The sequence below is a fragment of the Stegastes partitus genome, unplaced genomic scaffold, assembly GCF_000690725.1.
Source record: "Stegastes partitus isolate 25-593 unplaced genomic scaffold, Stegastes_partitus-1.0.2 Scaffold125, whole genome shotgun sequence".
NCBI lineage: Eukaryota > Metazoa > Chordata > Actinopteri > Pomacentridae > Stegastes > Stegastes partitus.
This window is the reverse complement of record NW_007577856.1, coordinates 207,352-222,038: the sequence shown is the minus strand read 5'-3', so window position 1 is coordinate 222,038 and position 14,687 is coordinate 207,352. Positions and strand designations below refer to the sequence as shown.

The following is a 14,687-nucleotide window of genomic DNA, read 5'->3' as shown; positions in this document are numbered from 1 at the left end:
TGCACGGGACCGGAGAGGAAACAACTTCAGCGGGTCATCAAGATGGCTCAGTGGATCATTGTCTCCCCGCTCCCTCACCTAGAGGAGATCTACTTGAGTTGTCTCCTTGAGTTGGGCCACAAAGCTCCACAATGACCTCGCCCATCCAGAATATTCTCTATTTACTATCCTCCCCTCTGGCAGACTCAGAGTCATGGGAGCCCGTACCAACAGACTAAGACACAGTTTTTCCCCCATAGCTGTGCAGAGACTGCTGCAGGAACCATGACACTCCCAGTTCACGGACTCATTCTAACAAATTCTCTTTTGCACTTTTATTAGAGTATTTACTTTACTGCTGTTTTGTTATTCATATCACCTTTTAACTTTTTCTCTTAGACTGTGACCATATTAGCTGCTGCAAAGATGATGCCAAATGAAATTTTGTTGTATTTCTTGTACAATGACAATAAAGCTTCTTCTTCATAAGTGTTGGAGAGCTAAGTTACAACAGAAATAATATTTTCTGTAGACACAATGAGGAAATGCTGTTCATTTATGTATTGGGCAAGTAAATAGTTGGCCTACACTGAATATATTAGTGACATATTCTGTGATAATGTCATTTTTTGACAGGGTATCTGATCTTGCAGCACACTATTGACTGTAGTGACTACACCGTTGTTTTATGGTGGTTGGTGATGTTTGGTAGAGACTGCGATCTCGTTTAATGCAGAAAAAGTCCACAGTGTATTGTGACACAGAATGTTGATTTGCATTTAACTGCATTTAGCTGCATGTGTCTCTTTCATACCTCTGCTGCAGGTCCTTGTGGCTTTGGAAAATTAATAATGAGTATTTAATTTAAATGTATTTTATTTTAGTTGGTTAGTTTTAAAAATGTAATTCTAAATTTGAAGATTATGGTGGTCTTGTAACATTAAAATAAAACGCGTTTAATTTTTTGATTTTTTTTTTTTTTTCAAAATACGTATCACAACCGCTGACGTGCGACACCCACTGGCACGCGCAGTGTTGCCAACTTGATGACTTTCTCACTAAATCTGGCGACTTTCCAAATCCTCTTGGCAACTTTTTTTTGTCAAAAGCGACTCGTGACAAATCTAGCATCTCTTTCTGTGTTTTGGAGACTCTGATCGTTATGCACTTACTGTCCTCATCGAGCAGCAGTGCTGCCGTGAGCTCCTCCCCATCCCAAAGCGCTCACAGGCGGTCAGTAGTCTGGTCAGCAGTCCCAGCTGCAATCAGCAGGCCAACCAGACATCATTTTTACTTTGCTGCAGGTGGATAATTTAAGTTTGGCTTGTTATTTCATAAATACAAAGAGGACTCAAATAGACATTGAGTATTTCATTTGAAAGTAACCTTCAACCCAGCGTCTTTTTTTTTTTTTTTGGAGTTGTATGCAGATGTTTTCTCTGTAGCAGGTTATTAATTTCATAAATGCAACACACTATCGTTTTTATACATAGCATAAAGGTATAAACCGATATATGCAGTGTTATCTTCATTTTAGATGTCAAAAGGGTTTTGTGGCTCCCGGTGTTTTCTTTTCCGTGGGAAACGGGTCCAAATGGCACTTTGAGTGTTTGAGGTTGCAAACCCCTGATTTAACCAAATCCATAATCTTTGCCTAACCTGAACCTAAGTGCTTTAGCTGCCTAAACCTACCCCCAGGACAGGAGTCTGGATGTGAACCCTACTCTCTGGTACTAGTCCAGAGACCACCTCTTGTTGATTCATGCATTCAGACAAAGCATTGCCACTGAACATAATCCAGCCAGCTGTTATGGTGCCACCAAAACATAACTGGTAAAGCAATTTAGCTGTAAAGATTTCAAGTTCTCTAAACCGTCTATTGTTTGGTCTGTAAAAAAAAATGCCATTTGTAATACTTGCAGAAATTGTCTTAGAGAAGATGATGCACTGTCACAAGATCAGCTACCCAACAGTGAAGTAGTTAAAAGCACAACAACCATCTACAAAGACGCCAATACATGTACCACTGCTGTATGTCAGTGCTTAACAACACATACACACACATATTCACGCAGGATGAGGCGCATTGTTTGCGAGGTGCTGGAGTAGCGTTGTTTCAGTATCAGCTTTGTGTCCTTGTCATTGTTTCCCAGAAGGCGTTTGGGAGGAAGGAAGGAGGAGAGGAGGAGGAGAGCAGTTAACAGCTTGATCAATGGAAGAGATGGAGGAACACACATACATAGACACAAACACACACACATATATAGAGATATTGGGTACACACTAACACACAGCCATAAACAGATTTCTCAAATCCATCACTGTGAATAAAGGTGCAAAATGAAGTGGAACTCCATCCCAGTGACCAAATTCCCCCGATGTCCTCTCAAAGCAAAAATCTTGATGGACACTTTTATTCAGTGCGGCTTATACACAGTGAGCGTATAGGCGACTGCAGCATGTAGCAAAAGTCCTTATAGTCGATGTGTTACAGGAGCAACATATTGAGGGATGCAAGGACAAAGAGATGGATGAACGGACAAATGAGCAGATTAATTAACAAAGTTTTCTCCTTCAATGCCAATGTGCGCAGTCGTCTGGAGAGAAGAATGGCCTTTCTGTCGGTAAAATCAAAACTTATTAAGAAAATAGATGAAGAAAACATAATTAAAAACATTTAACGCATTGGTGTATTTTTATAATACAATAGAGAAATAATTCTCAACCAATGAACTACTGGTAATATAACCCAACATGTGATGTCCATATGGACGCCAGGCCTTAAAAGGTGAAGGAATATTTCTGCAGTTGCTGTCAGCCACAAGGAAAGATTGACTTGTAGCTCAGTTAAACAATAAAATTATATATGCTGATATACTGAGTTGGCTATATTGCTTGAATAGTAGAAAGTAGATTCTAACTAGTTAGCAGTCAAGCGGGAATGTTGATATTTGTAAATGCAATGATGGAAAAAGCTAATATAATGTAGCCAGAAGTAACAGATAAATGGCTGAAACTATATCCAGGTTAGTGCCGCTTTTAGTAGTGGTATGACTCATCTAAAGTGAACACCGACACTTCATCTGTATGGATGAACTGCGTCCACTTTTCTATAAGAAATCCTGTTAAATACCATCCAGTCGGAACATGAGGGGCGGTGTTCATGAAGGGATCATTTGGCTCATCTGACAGGGTTGTGGCAGTGTGTCAGATGAAAAGAGGTCTGGAAGCACTGCTGTCAGGGTTAGAAATGAACGAGATGACCCGAGTCACGCTTGAGGTGCTGAGGCGTCCTTGAGCAAGACAATGTATCCCTTTCTGCTTCAAGAGCTTTTCTATACCTGCTTCCCTTATGGAGATCAATAATATATCATGTGAATCATTAGTCCACACACAAGGGCAGAGATCACACAGTTCTTGTAATCTATATGCTTCTAAAAATGCTATAATAGTCCGTCCTCCAAGCTCCGACAGAGGATCTCATTTTTTTCGGCTGATATTTCTGGATACTGAACACCTTTCACGAGAATATACTGGGGTTAAGTGCTTTGCTCAAGGGCACTTGAACCATTCACGGTTGAAGTAGGGGTGAGGATTACTCAGTAGCTTTTTTCCTCTGGAGAATTTCCCCATTTACAAGCTCATTCCCCCTGTGTTACAGACCATATTTTACATTCAGAGGTCAAGGGCAGGCTGTCTGTATGAATGTGAAACAGAGGGAGCTCAGCTTCCCTGGGATAAATAACACAAAAATTGTAATTCATATCACTTGGTGCACAAGGAGAACAAGACACACTTCTTTTCATTCTCTCTTTTCCTCTGCAGACTCGCTGAGTGCAGTTCTTAGCAGGATCGCTGGCGTGTAGCTAGTGGTGCTCGTTGCGTGGCATTGGGGTACACATCAGTGCTAATCGCTGTTTGGGGCACAGACCCAGCTCACTGGCCATGACACCCAGGGTGTGGTGAATCCTATCTGTCCCCAGCAGATCCTGTGGCCTCCTCTTTTTACAGCCACTCTTCTGTATAGTTGGGTTGTCATCCACAGGGTCAACAAAGCACTGTCGAGTGCGTATTAGCTATATGGCTGATCTTCATTGCACCGCTTCATCCACAGAGGTTGTCACAGTGGCCTGTTGTTTACTCAGGTAAACAGTCCAGTATGTAACCTGTACGTTTGTTTTGGGAAGGTGAAAGCCGCTTGAACTGCGAGAGTGAAAAGTATAACGGAGGCAGCCATCTCTGCCAGGACTGTTCTTTAGCTGTGATTGAAAGCGCTGGAAATGATCAAACTGTAGAAAATCTTCTGTCCCTGTCTCTCCCTCTCTCTTTCTCTTTCTCTGTCTCCACCTTTTCCTGTGTCTGTCTCTCGAAACTCCGTCCACAGCTGTGCCTGGTGTGATTAATGGCAGCCATTCATTAACTTGATCAACCACTTTAGCAGAGATTATTAATCAGATGCTTATTTAAATGTCACCGCTGAGCAACTGAGAGGAAATGAGGCCACTGGGAAATTGAGTTTTTGTGTGTGGGCTGCTTGTCTGCATGTGCGGGTGTGTGTGTGTGCGCATGTTGAGTTCCTGGAATATTGCCTCACACTGATAACTATGAACTCATTCATATGCTGTTTTATGTACACGGGGTGCAGCAGCTAATACTGAAGGGATGTGTAGCAATGAAGCTTAATGTTCAATTCCAAATGAGACGTATTGTGTCTCATTAATAAAACATTGTGTTGTGCCTGTAATATGAAGAGCAATACGATACTTGTGGGACTGTACAGTTATTAGAAATTTACATCTCCTGACAGCTCTGCAGTACTCTGTTTCATTTTGCCGTGTATGCCTAAAGGATATATATATATATGTGTGTATGTGTGTGTGTGTGTGTGTATGTATATATATATATATATAAATGATTTCACACTCTACAGCCAAACAAGGCTAATCAGGAGCTCCTCATCATTTGTTTCAGAATATTTTTACTAGAACTAATTTGTTTCAGGAATTACCGTTGCCACACTGCTTGTAGTATTAACATGTTTTTGAAGAAATGTAATGAGCAAATTTGAGTTGGCATTCTGGGGGCGTCTGCACAGGCGGTACGTATTTGTACAGCTGCACTTTTTTTTTTTTTTGTTCTCCAGGCTCTGCGCTTCAGCACATTTAGTTTGAAATAGAATAATGGATACTGCATTAAAGCCTCTGCTTAAATCTGAGTAGGATTACATCAATATGGAAAGACGTGTGTGGGAGATGTAGGTCTTTTACACACAGGGTGCAAAGTTTGGAGGTTCTGAAGTGGAAAAAAAAAAAAGTCAAGACAAAATCATCGTGTTTAACATTTTGTGGAGAAACAGTCAGGTTACAACTGCTGGTAGAAAATCTATCTTTCCTTATGATGGTTTCCCAGGCCTGTACTGCAGCTACCTTCAGGTTTGGAGTTTCTTTACCTTTAGTCTGGTCTTCAACAGGTGAAATAAAGCTCAGTCAGACTGAACTGATTATCTGGCCAGTCATAGATATTCCACCTCTTTCTCCCAATAGGTCTTTGGCTGCTTTGGTCATTTATTCAGGATTGCTATCCTGCTGAATGATGAAACAGCATTCTCAGAGTTTGCATTTGGCTGAATCTGATCACACAGAAAACTCTGCATTCATCCTGTTTCCTCCGTCTGCATTACAATCATTAATAGCGTGCCAGGTCTGTTGGTCATACGTTCCCAAACTGTTACTGAGTGACCACCATGTTAAATAGATGAAGAACGATTTCGGTGATGAGCAGCTATGCTTTTCTTTTTTGTTCCGTAGCTCCACCAGTTTCTCTTTGTGCATTTTTGCTGCAACCTGGCGTTCCTGTTTTTGAAGCCTGCCAAGGGTTTGCATCCCGTAGTGAATCCTCTGAGCTTCTGATTGTAAAGTCTTCTATTGATCGCTGAACAGGAGACATGTACAGCAACACCTTGGGGCACAGTCTTGACTTGCTGTCTTAATGAGATTTTTCTTCATCATGCAAATGATTTTCTGGTCGTCAATAAGACGTGTGCTCCTTGTCCTACCAGCTCATTTGCAAGTTTCTAGTTTTCTTTTCCTTTTTTTTTTTTAATTACCCACACTATGGATTGTGGCATGCCAACCACCCATAGACTGTAAAAAAGATGGACGTAGCAACCGGCCCTAAAAAAATGAAGCCAATCCGGAAGTGTCAAAAACCTGCAGTATCACTGCGTCCGCTAGTTCCTGGCTCCAAAAAGCCCTGGCTCCCATAGACTTGAATTGGATTTCAGGATTTATTTCTTATTAGTTTTCATGGCCAAATCCAGAGATCAGGTGGCCAATCTGAAAATAAATCAATACTGAATTTTTAAAAAATTGTCAAAATTTTGCGGGGCAAGGGGCGTGGCTGGCTTGACAGTCGGCAGCGACGATGCAGACGAAGCGAGCAGAAGGCGGTAAATGTGGGCGGGCAGAGAGGGCCTGCCTCTCAATCCGTCTGACCAATCGCTGCTCCTGTGGCTCCGCCCCCCTCCGATGATTTTTGCGTCTCTGACTCCAAAAATCCAAGATGTCAGCCAGGAAGCAGCAAAACCCTGGCTTCATTTTCTCAGTGCAGAAACCAACGGGTGACGTCACAGTAGCTACGTCCATCTTTTATGCAATCTATGCAACCACCTTTAATATACTTTTTGCCATGCAAGGTCACATATTTCTTTCTTTCACTTTCTTTATTTGGATGGGACAGTGCAGATGAATGAACATACAATCTCAATAGTTTACACAAAGTTGCAATAAATAAGCCGGATTTAGCTCAATTCTAATTTCCATCCATTGTCCCACACTTAAAAGAAAAACATACAAGGATACAGACGTATAACATTTTTAAAATAAAATAAAACCCATTTACTCCTTACATTCACAGGCAATTCTGCCTTCATCTAAATCATAACTTTAAACTCTAATCGTGTCATACGTGCACAGAGCCTTCCTAGAAACACTCTTTTAGCCATGTGTTCAATTTCTTTTTAACCTCTAGACTATGGATACTAAGCCTTGAAAAAACTGTATCTCACACAGTTTTTCAAATTGATGGAAACTGTCACATATGAATGCAGAGAGCAGAGAGTGACAATTAACTCTAGTGTCTATTGTTTTATTTCCAGTTGAATGAAGAGCCTGAAGGACACGAATTGTGTGACTGTTTGCTGTGTTTCTGCCTTGTGTTTTTATATACATGTGTGTGTCTGTTCAACATAGTACAACATAGCTAATTCGGTCAGGATTATGTGTTGTAGGTGTTTTGCTCTTCAAGTAGCTCAATGTGTGCACGGACGGCGCATGTAGGGCAACTTAAAGTCTGTGTCCCGGGCTTTAAAGTGAGCATTTCTGTGTTGCAAAGGGCAAATACAGTAAGCCCCTGAAGATTACACTCTTAGTCGAGCTTTATGAAGAGAGGAGTGGGTGTGGCCATGTGTGGATGTGCTCTGAATTCAGCTTGCTCAGGCGAAGGCATTTATACAATGCAGTGCGGAAAGCCGGCACCGTTGAGAGGCTGCAGTGAATACAATGGCAACAGAGAACACAATTGCTCCACATGTCAGCGTGCTCTGCTCTCTCTGGTATGCTGGGTATTGATTATGATTTTTTTTCTTCTTTCATTTTACACACGCATACAACATGCAGCATTTCATGTTCACGCTGCATTTAAATTTTACCGCTGCGGCTGAGCTGAGTCGTCTGCCTTATAAAAAACGGGGTTAAATCATCTGTTGTGGAAGGAGTGCACCTTCTTTATGCAGTTCATCAATCATTTTATCAATCCATGTAATTGATTGAATCGATTAATCAAGGAGGACAGAGAAGGAGAGGAGGTGATGGATGGCAGGAGAGATGGAACCCAGCTGATTGAAATTCCAGAGTCATACTCTAAAAAGGTCAGAGGTCACATAAGAGGCATTTATAGGCAGAGCAGCCTCTTAGCGGGACCTTTGCTGCCATGTTAAGAAAGCCTTTATCACAGGTGCATTAGTGTGGTCGTGTGTGTGCGTGCACCTCCATACGTGCATGTATTCCTCTTGGGTTACTTGGCCTTGTGATCGTGTTGGGGTAAGTGATGCCAAAGCCCAATAATAAATCTCTGGTACAACCAGCATAGATGACCTGAAGGTCACTGTTTCATTAACTGTCTTCCTCTTTGATTTTCTCATCCCTCACGCCTGTCTGCTTCCCCGCCTGCCTAACTGCCCACTCGACTCACCTACAGATGCTCTGAAAGGCAAAATAGACATGTATAAAGAGGATGGAAGTTTTCCTAAGTGGCGGTACAGATAGACATGCTTAAAGGAATCGTGTGACATTTTGGTAAACATGCTGATCAGCTTTGTTGATGCTTTTGAGGGGAAGGTCAATACCACTCTCATATTTGTTCATCAAATATCCAGCTGGAGCTTCATTTGTTACCACAGTGAGGTTGCCATTTAACCAGTGGTGAAATCAATGCACCTTTCCAAAAAAGTAGTCCAGCACATAACCCCCTGTAAAACCACATGTTGTTGTTCCTACACTTGTACATGGACAGCATATAAACCATTGTGGATCTGGATTTTGTTGGTCAGAACCCCTCCTTCCAGTCTTAATGCTAAGCTAACTGCTCTTTGCTCTATCGGTGCATATTTATAACAGTCAGAAATGGAAATAATGTCTTCTTCTTTAACTCTCTGTAGAAAAGAAGCAGAACATTTACACCACATGCCTAGTGTTATAAAGGTCCCCATCATGCTGCCAAATCAGCTCTGAGCCATGGAGCCATGGATGTGGGACCTCTGAGGTGCGTGACACCGGAACATTGGCAATAAATCCTGTGGTTTGTGGGGTCGGGCTTCCATGGAGGTTTGTTCTGGCACGTCCTATGGATGCTCAATCAAATTGGGATCTGGGGAGCTGCTCTTTGGATTAGTGTACCTTTAGTCATCCCTGGGCAGTTTTTGTGATGTTGCGAAGCTGCTGGTATTAGGGAGTGTCATGGCTTTGAAGGGGGTATGATTGGTTGGGAACAATGTTTAGATGGGTGGTACATGTCAAAGTAACATCCACATGAATGCAAGGAGTCAAGATTTCCCAGCAGAGCAATGCATTGTAACAAGATGATCAGTGTCTCACCTGTTTCAATGTTTTGGCTCATCAGTATATCTGGAGTTGCTAAAATGTCAAAATATTCCTTGAAAACTGATTAACAGTTGTTGTTTTTACAAGCTTGATAAGACAATGCTACTAGTCCCCGCTTCTCTGATTGCTTCTCTGATTATTCATGTGTTTTCTTGATGTTTCTTGCTGTGTGCTGGACAAAATCAACAAAAATTAACATGTCAGCTTGAGGTCTAGGAAACCGTGACATCTCTTTTTCACTAATATCTGACATTTTATAAGTGTTGAGAAAACAAATTAAAGATTGATAGTATTGTATTACCCATGCTTACAGCAGCAGTCACCTATGTGTTTTCTTCGTGGGACAACCTCTAAAAGAGCCTTGAATGACCAACTGAGGTGGGCTCCAAAAGCCAGCCAATTCCCAGGATATACTCACATCATTTTACAGCACAAATGAACACATTACAAACAGTCTTTAAGTATGCATATAAGGGCAAGAATGTGTAATGTTACAGGTGGTTGCCTTCATATGACTGTCCATGGCCCAATTTTTGGATTAGCTGGGAGTAAGGCAGAGTCAGACGATGGCAAGATGGCAAAGATCAGAGCCACCACCCCGACCTGCAAAACTGCCGTTCAGGAAACATGTTGTTGACATCATGGATGACTTGAATACACAATCAGCCGTTGTCTGACTCGTATATACAGTCACAAATGCAAAGACACATAAAAAGGCACTCATGAGTCACATTCAGCAGTGAGTGAATTCAATATTGTCTGTGAATTTGGAAAAAAAATAACAGCCTTGATTCAGTTCTGTGGGAAATAATAGAGAAGGAATTAATGTCCGTGTTTTTCTTTTGGAAGAAAAAAAAATCAGTTATTGTGTTGAAGTACACAACTCCTCTCAGCACCTCTTCAGATGGAAAGTGGCAGCGTGGGTGGATTTGTTTGAACTGTACAAGCAAAGAATTGCTTTCCCCAAAAGACAAAGACAAAAAAAAGAAAAGTTGCTCACTACCACTTAGCTGTCCAAGGCCAGAGGAGCCACTTTTAAAATTGCACGGTATTCCCCATTCAGCTTTTTATAGATTGAATCATTCGAGCCTTAGTTGAAAGCAACAATTAATCAGGAGGGAAGTGTAGTAAAAGCCTCGAGACAAACTCTTGAGTACACTCTAAGCACGTCTCCTGACTGCGGCTGTGTTCACATGAATGTTTTACCGTCCCATACGGCGTTAAAGCGTCAAGGAGAGAGGGCTTTCTGCAGCCCTGCTAGATTTGTCACCGGTATTCAACAGGCTCTGTTTCTTTCCACCATAAGGGCAGGTTAGCCTCTTCTGAATCCCCACGAGAGCGCGGCCAAAATCAGGCCAAGAATCTCTCTCCTTTGATTATAGGTTTTATCCAGCGAGTGTCATCATCAAACACAGTGAATGCTCATCCCCTCCCCACCCGCCGCCTCATCCACCATTTCATTCACTTTTCTCTCTACTTTTTTCTTCATCTGGTTGTTTGTTGCCAGGTATACTCGACATGTTCCTCATGTCCGGTGTACACACACTGAAGCTCTGACTCATGTCTAGACAGAAAAATTAGGGCATACGTACAGACAAGAAAACGGTGACATTTAGGCACAGTGTTCACGCTGTGCAATCAGACCTCATTTTCCACACTGAGCTCAGTCAGTGGTAGCCATGCCTCGATTTGGCAAGGAACAATCAGATTTAATGTGAAGCCTTTTTTTGCGTTTCCTGTTTCTGCAGGATCTGTCCTCAATTGAAAGCAGCCTGGAGATCACAGCTAACGGCGTATCTTTGAAAGCACAACCGCTCAGTCTCTAGGCAGGAATAGAATGGGATCAGCAGGAATGTGTTTAATGCTGCGGAGGTTTTCACTTCAAAAACAATGCTGTGTGTCAGGGCATGGTGACAAGGTGACATGTGGAGCTATTAAATAGCAAAAGAATGGTCGTCCTGTGGCTACTTCAGTACTTGCCATTATTATATCCTTTCATGCGACTGAAAAGTCAGACAGATCTATTTGCACTAAGCTCATCATATTACAATTTAATTTAAAACCGATTTCCGATTATACCTCGTATTAATTTGAAAGTCATTTATGCTGTACAGGGTTTTTTTTTTTTATTTGAAATTGTGCTCAACTGTGATGGACAAAAGCACACACACACACCTCTCTCCTCAGCGCACACTCACGCACAGAAATGATGACGTGAAAGAAGAGCGAGATTGTTCAAGAGTCAATTTCTTTCTTGTGTGAAGTCATCTAAAGAGTGATATTGAATCTTTGGGGATAGGAGACCAGACTGTGATGTTGCACTAGCAGGAGGAGGTAACGCACCTTCGCGGGGGCAGGCCTGTTGATGTAATTTATTGCAACATTATACAGAAAAACTGCTTAATACCTTTCGCTTCAAGCTGACTTTCAAAACTTTACCCGACACTTGCCTTTTGCGTTCAGCTAACAAAATGAATTGCTTGACTTTAAGTTTATTTTTTGTGTTCTGAATGCAGGAAGTTTGGATAAGGATTAGATTCATAGTCCCCAATGGTCTGCTAAAATTCTCCAAAAGGACATTTTAATGTTTTTGCTCTTCTATTTATCTCTGTTAAGCCTCGGTTCTGTTTTGTTCTGACACTGCTAAATGAAACAGAGATAAGACTTAAACTTATGTGGGGAGCTCAGCAGAGTTCTTACTCATATTTAATAGGTCAATCCAAAAAAACATAATCCCTTTTATATTCCTATTGAGACTTACAGTGTGATCTGAACTGTAAGTAAATACTGACATGACCTTGTTGTCATGGCTGCGTAGCTGGAACGACTGTTCCGCCTCCCAAAAAACAACAGGTGTCTTGGTTTCAAACCATAATTGGGTTTTTCACAGCTAGTTTGAACGAGGAATATGGATCTGGTGTTATTATGCAAAACATAATTACATCAAATTACTGTAAAGCACAGCTGCGAATCTGACTGGCTAAAATACTGAATGCAACCCCAAGAGAACAGCGTGAGGGTTTGACCTTGATCCTCTAAATTTGCTTGGAAAAAGGCTTTATTGCTGTAATTCAGGCTGATCCTATATTTTGACCAATTCAGCTCCTATGAAGGAATTTTTACATAATTTTAGACGAGCAGAGATACCTCAGTGAACTCATTCTCTTCATTTGTTTAGTGATTGAGAGTTTGCTTTGTGCTTAATGCATTGTACTTCCACAGACATGCATGTAATCAAAGGGAATCTCATTCACTTTGGTGCAAACGTTCATTCCCTCCATGTGATCAGTTTGAAATACTTTGGTTCTCTATGATGGCCCTAAACTTTGGATTATTAGTACGTACTCAAAAAAATAGCTACATTCCCTACTTAGGGCTTATTATAAATGAGCAAATTCCGAGCAGGCGCAAGGTTACATGAATGTGGATGCCCTGTCGGTTGACCTTGCTTCCATTGCTGTATAAGATCCAACAACTTCAATCATGATGTTAGCAGAACAAATAGTAGTTACTGGATGTAACGCCGGCTCTGTCAACACATTTACAATCAAGGGTTTGTAGTCTTAGTCTACATGATGAATTTTACGTTGTTGTTGGCAGTGATGCTGGAGAGAAGACTTAAAAGATCTGTCATCTCTGAGTTTAGCCCATCAGCTTCAAGCCCTGAAAGGGTGCCTTCCCATGAAATAGGTACTTTTTCTCCTCCAAAACCTAACCGAAAAGAGGTTCTGCATGGGCGGTTCTAGTGTTTGGAAAACAGAAAAAGGTTCAAGCGTCCCAAAAACAGCCCTGTATTGGAAAACGGCTCATTATGCGCATGTTAGCATTTAGCTTAAAGCATAGCCTAACACAGGTGTTGGTTGTGACTCTGTGGTCTTAGTCTTGTTGGTCTGTTCATGCTTACTTTTTTTTAAGGGTGTGAACATGCTACTTTTTAGTTGTGGAGAGAAATCAGCCTACTGAGTGAAAAATGCTGGCATCAGAGTCAATTTACTCTACTAATGGTCTGGTTGGAGGTTCAAGCAGCAATTAGTAGGTATTTTTTCTCAGTCTTCTTGCCCATGATTTGTGACATTAATAGCAGGAGTGTTTGAAAATACAGAGTGCAAAAGTCTTTAAAAAGTGCGGCAATCATACATAATTAGAGGTTTCCTGTGAAGAATCTCGAATTCAGGAGCTTGTGACCTTCAACCACAAGTTTGGGTCTAATACGACAACAGCTTCCAGCCGCAGAAGGAAGCCTTTAAGGATGCCAAAATAATTTAGGAGGGAGGACAGTAATTTGTCGTCTTCGCAGGAAGTTCCCCGGCACATTGTTACACCTGGTTGTTTTTGCCTCTGTGAAGATTCTGATTTTGTAATCATGTATTAAAAATGAATGCCCCCTCTTCCCTCGCCCCTCTTGTGCTCTCTCCACAGATCCAGACTTTGCAGACTTAGGAGTACCCCCACCTCTCCCCTGTAGGTATACTCCCTCTCTCTCTCTCTCTCCCTCTCTTTCTGCCTCAGTTTCTTCTTTTGTCTCTTTCTCTTTCATCTGTTTTTACATTCACTCTTTCTCTCAGCGCTCTATTTGTCTCACTAAAGCCTATTTATACTGCGTTTCTTCCTGTTAAATATACACACACGCATATTGCGCTTCGGTTCTCTAATGTTTGCAATGTGTCACATTTGTGAGTCCGTGTTTTGTTGGCTTGAACTGCACGTGTGCATATGTGTGTGCATGCATGTGTTTGTGTGCGTTTATGCATGTGTGTGTGTTTCAGCCTGTCAGTATGACATGGTTGGTCCAGAAGGTATCGTTGAGTCTCATCAGATCACCAGAGACGGGAAGGCGGGTGCCGCTGAGGCCGTCGACTGTAAATGGTACATCCGTGCTCCACCACGCTCCAAGGTTAGTGACATCAGCCGTGCTCCCATCCAAATGTGGATTTGATTTAAAGCCACATTTTTTTTGAAATGTCACATAAAATAAAGTAGAAATGAAATTGTGTTTCCCATCAGCTGGGTTGATGACAGCTCAACACGGTTACATCAGAAAGGTTGTTATTTAGCTGACAAACACTGTGGGTCTGTCATTACTATTCCTTGTCAAAATGTTCAGCTTCTATTGAGATACCGAGTATTTCTCTCTGATTAATTAGCTGTTTCCATTCAGTATTTCTTCACGCATGCAGCAAGATCACGGGTTGCATCAGGAACCTTTGATATTGCATGTGGGTTTGTCTGCAGCTGTCAGCACTAACCCGATGTGAGTGTTTGTGGCTGCGGGGGTACTTGTTCCCCCCGCTAGGGTCAGACAGATAGGCAGAAGGGTTTACTCGGGGTCAAGCCCATTTTTTTAATCAGTGCACTGTTGCCAAGAGGAATGGAGAGATGGAGGGAGGAGAGAGAGATAGAAGGAGGGGAGTTAGGGTGGACTGGGCAGACAGAAAGAGGCAGGGAGTGTTAGCGCTGATGAAATAGTGTTGCCATGCGGTTTGACCCTGAGGCCTGCAACAGCCTGCATTTGTTTTCTCTGCCAGTGTTCTGGACGCAGCCGTGCATGCA

The 14,687-nt window shown here is 41.9% G+C and overlaps 1 protein-coding gene across 1 annotated transcript in view; it reads left to right on the top strand.

The window, feature by feature from the left end:
• neto1l (neuropilin (NRP) and tolloid (TLL)-like 1, like) overlaps positions 1 to 14,687 on the top strand; it is a 75,391-nt gene that overhangs the window by 41,081 nt on the left and 19,623 nt on the right. Inside the window, exons 5-6 of the mRNA XM_008278502.1 lie at positions 13,557 to 13,598; positions 13,904 to 14,031. Coding sequence (XP_008276724.1) covers positions 13,557 to 13,598; positions 13,904 to 14,031 — 170 coding nt within the window. The remainder of the gene's footprint in view (positions 1 to 13,556; positions 13,599 to 13,903; positions 14,032 to 14,687) is intronic.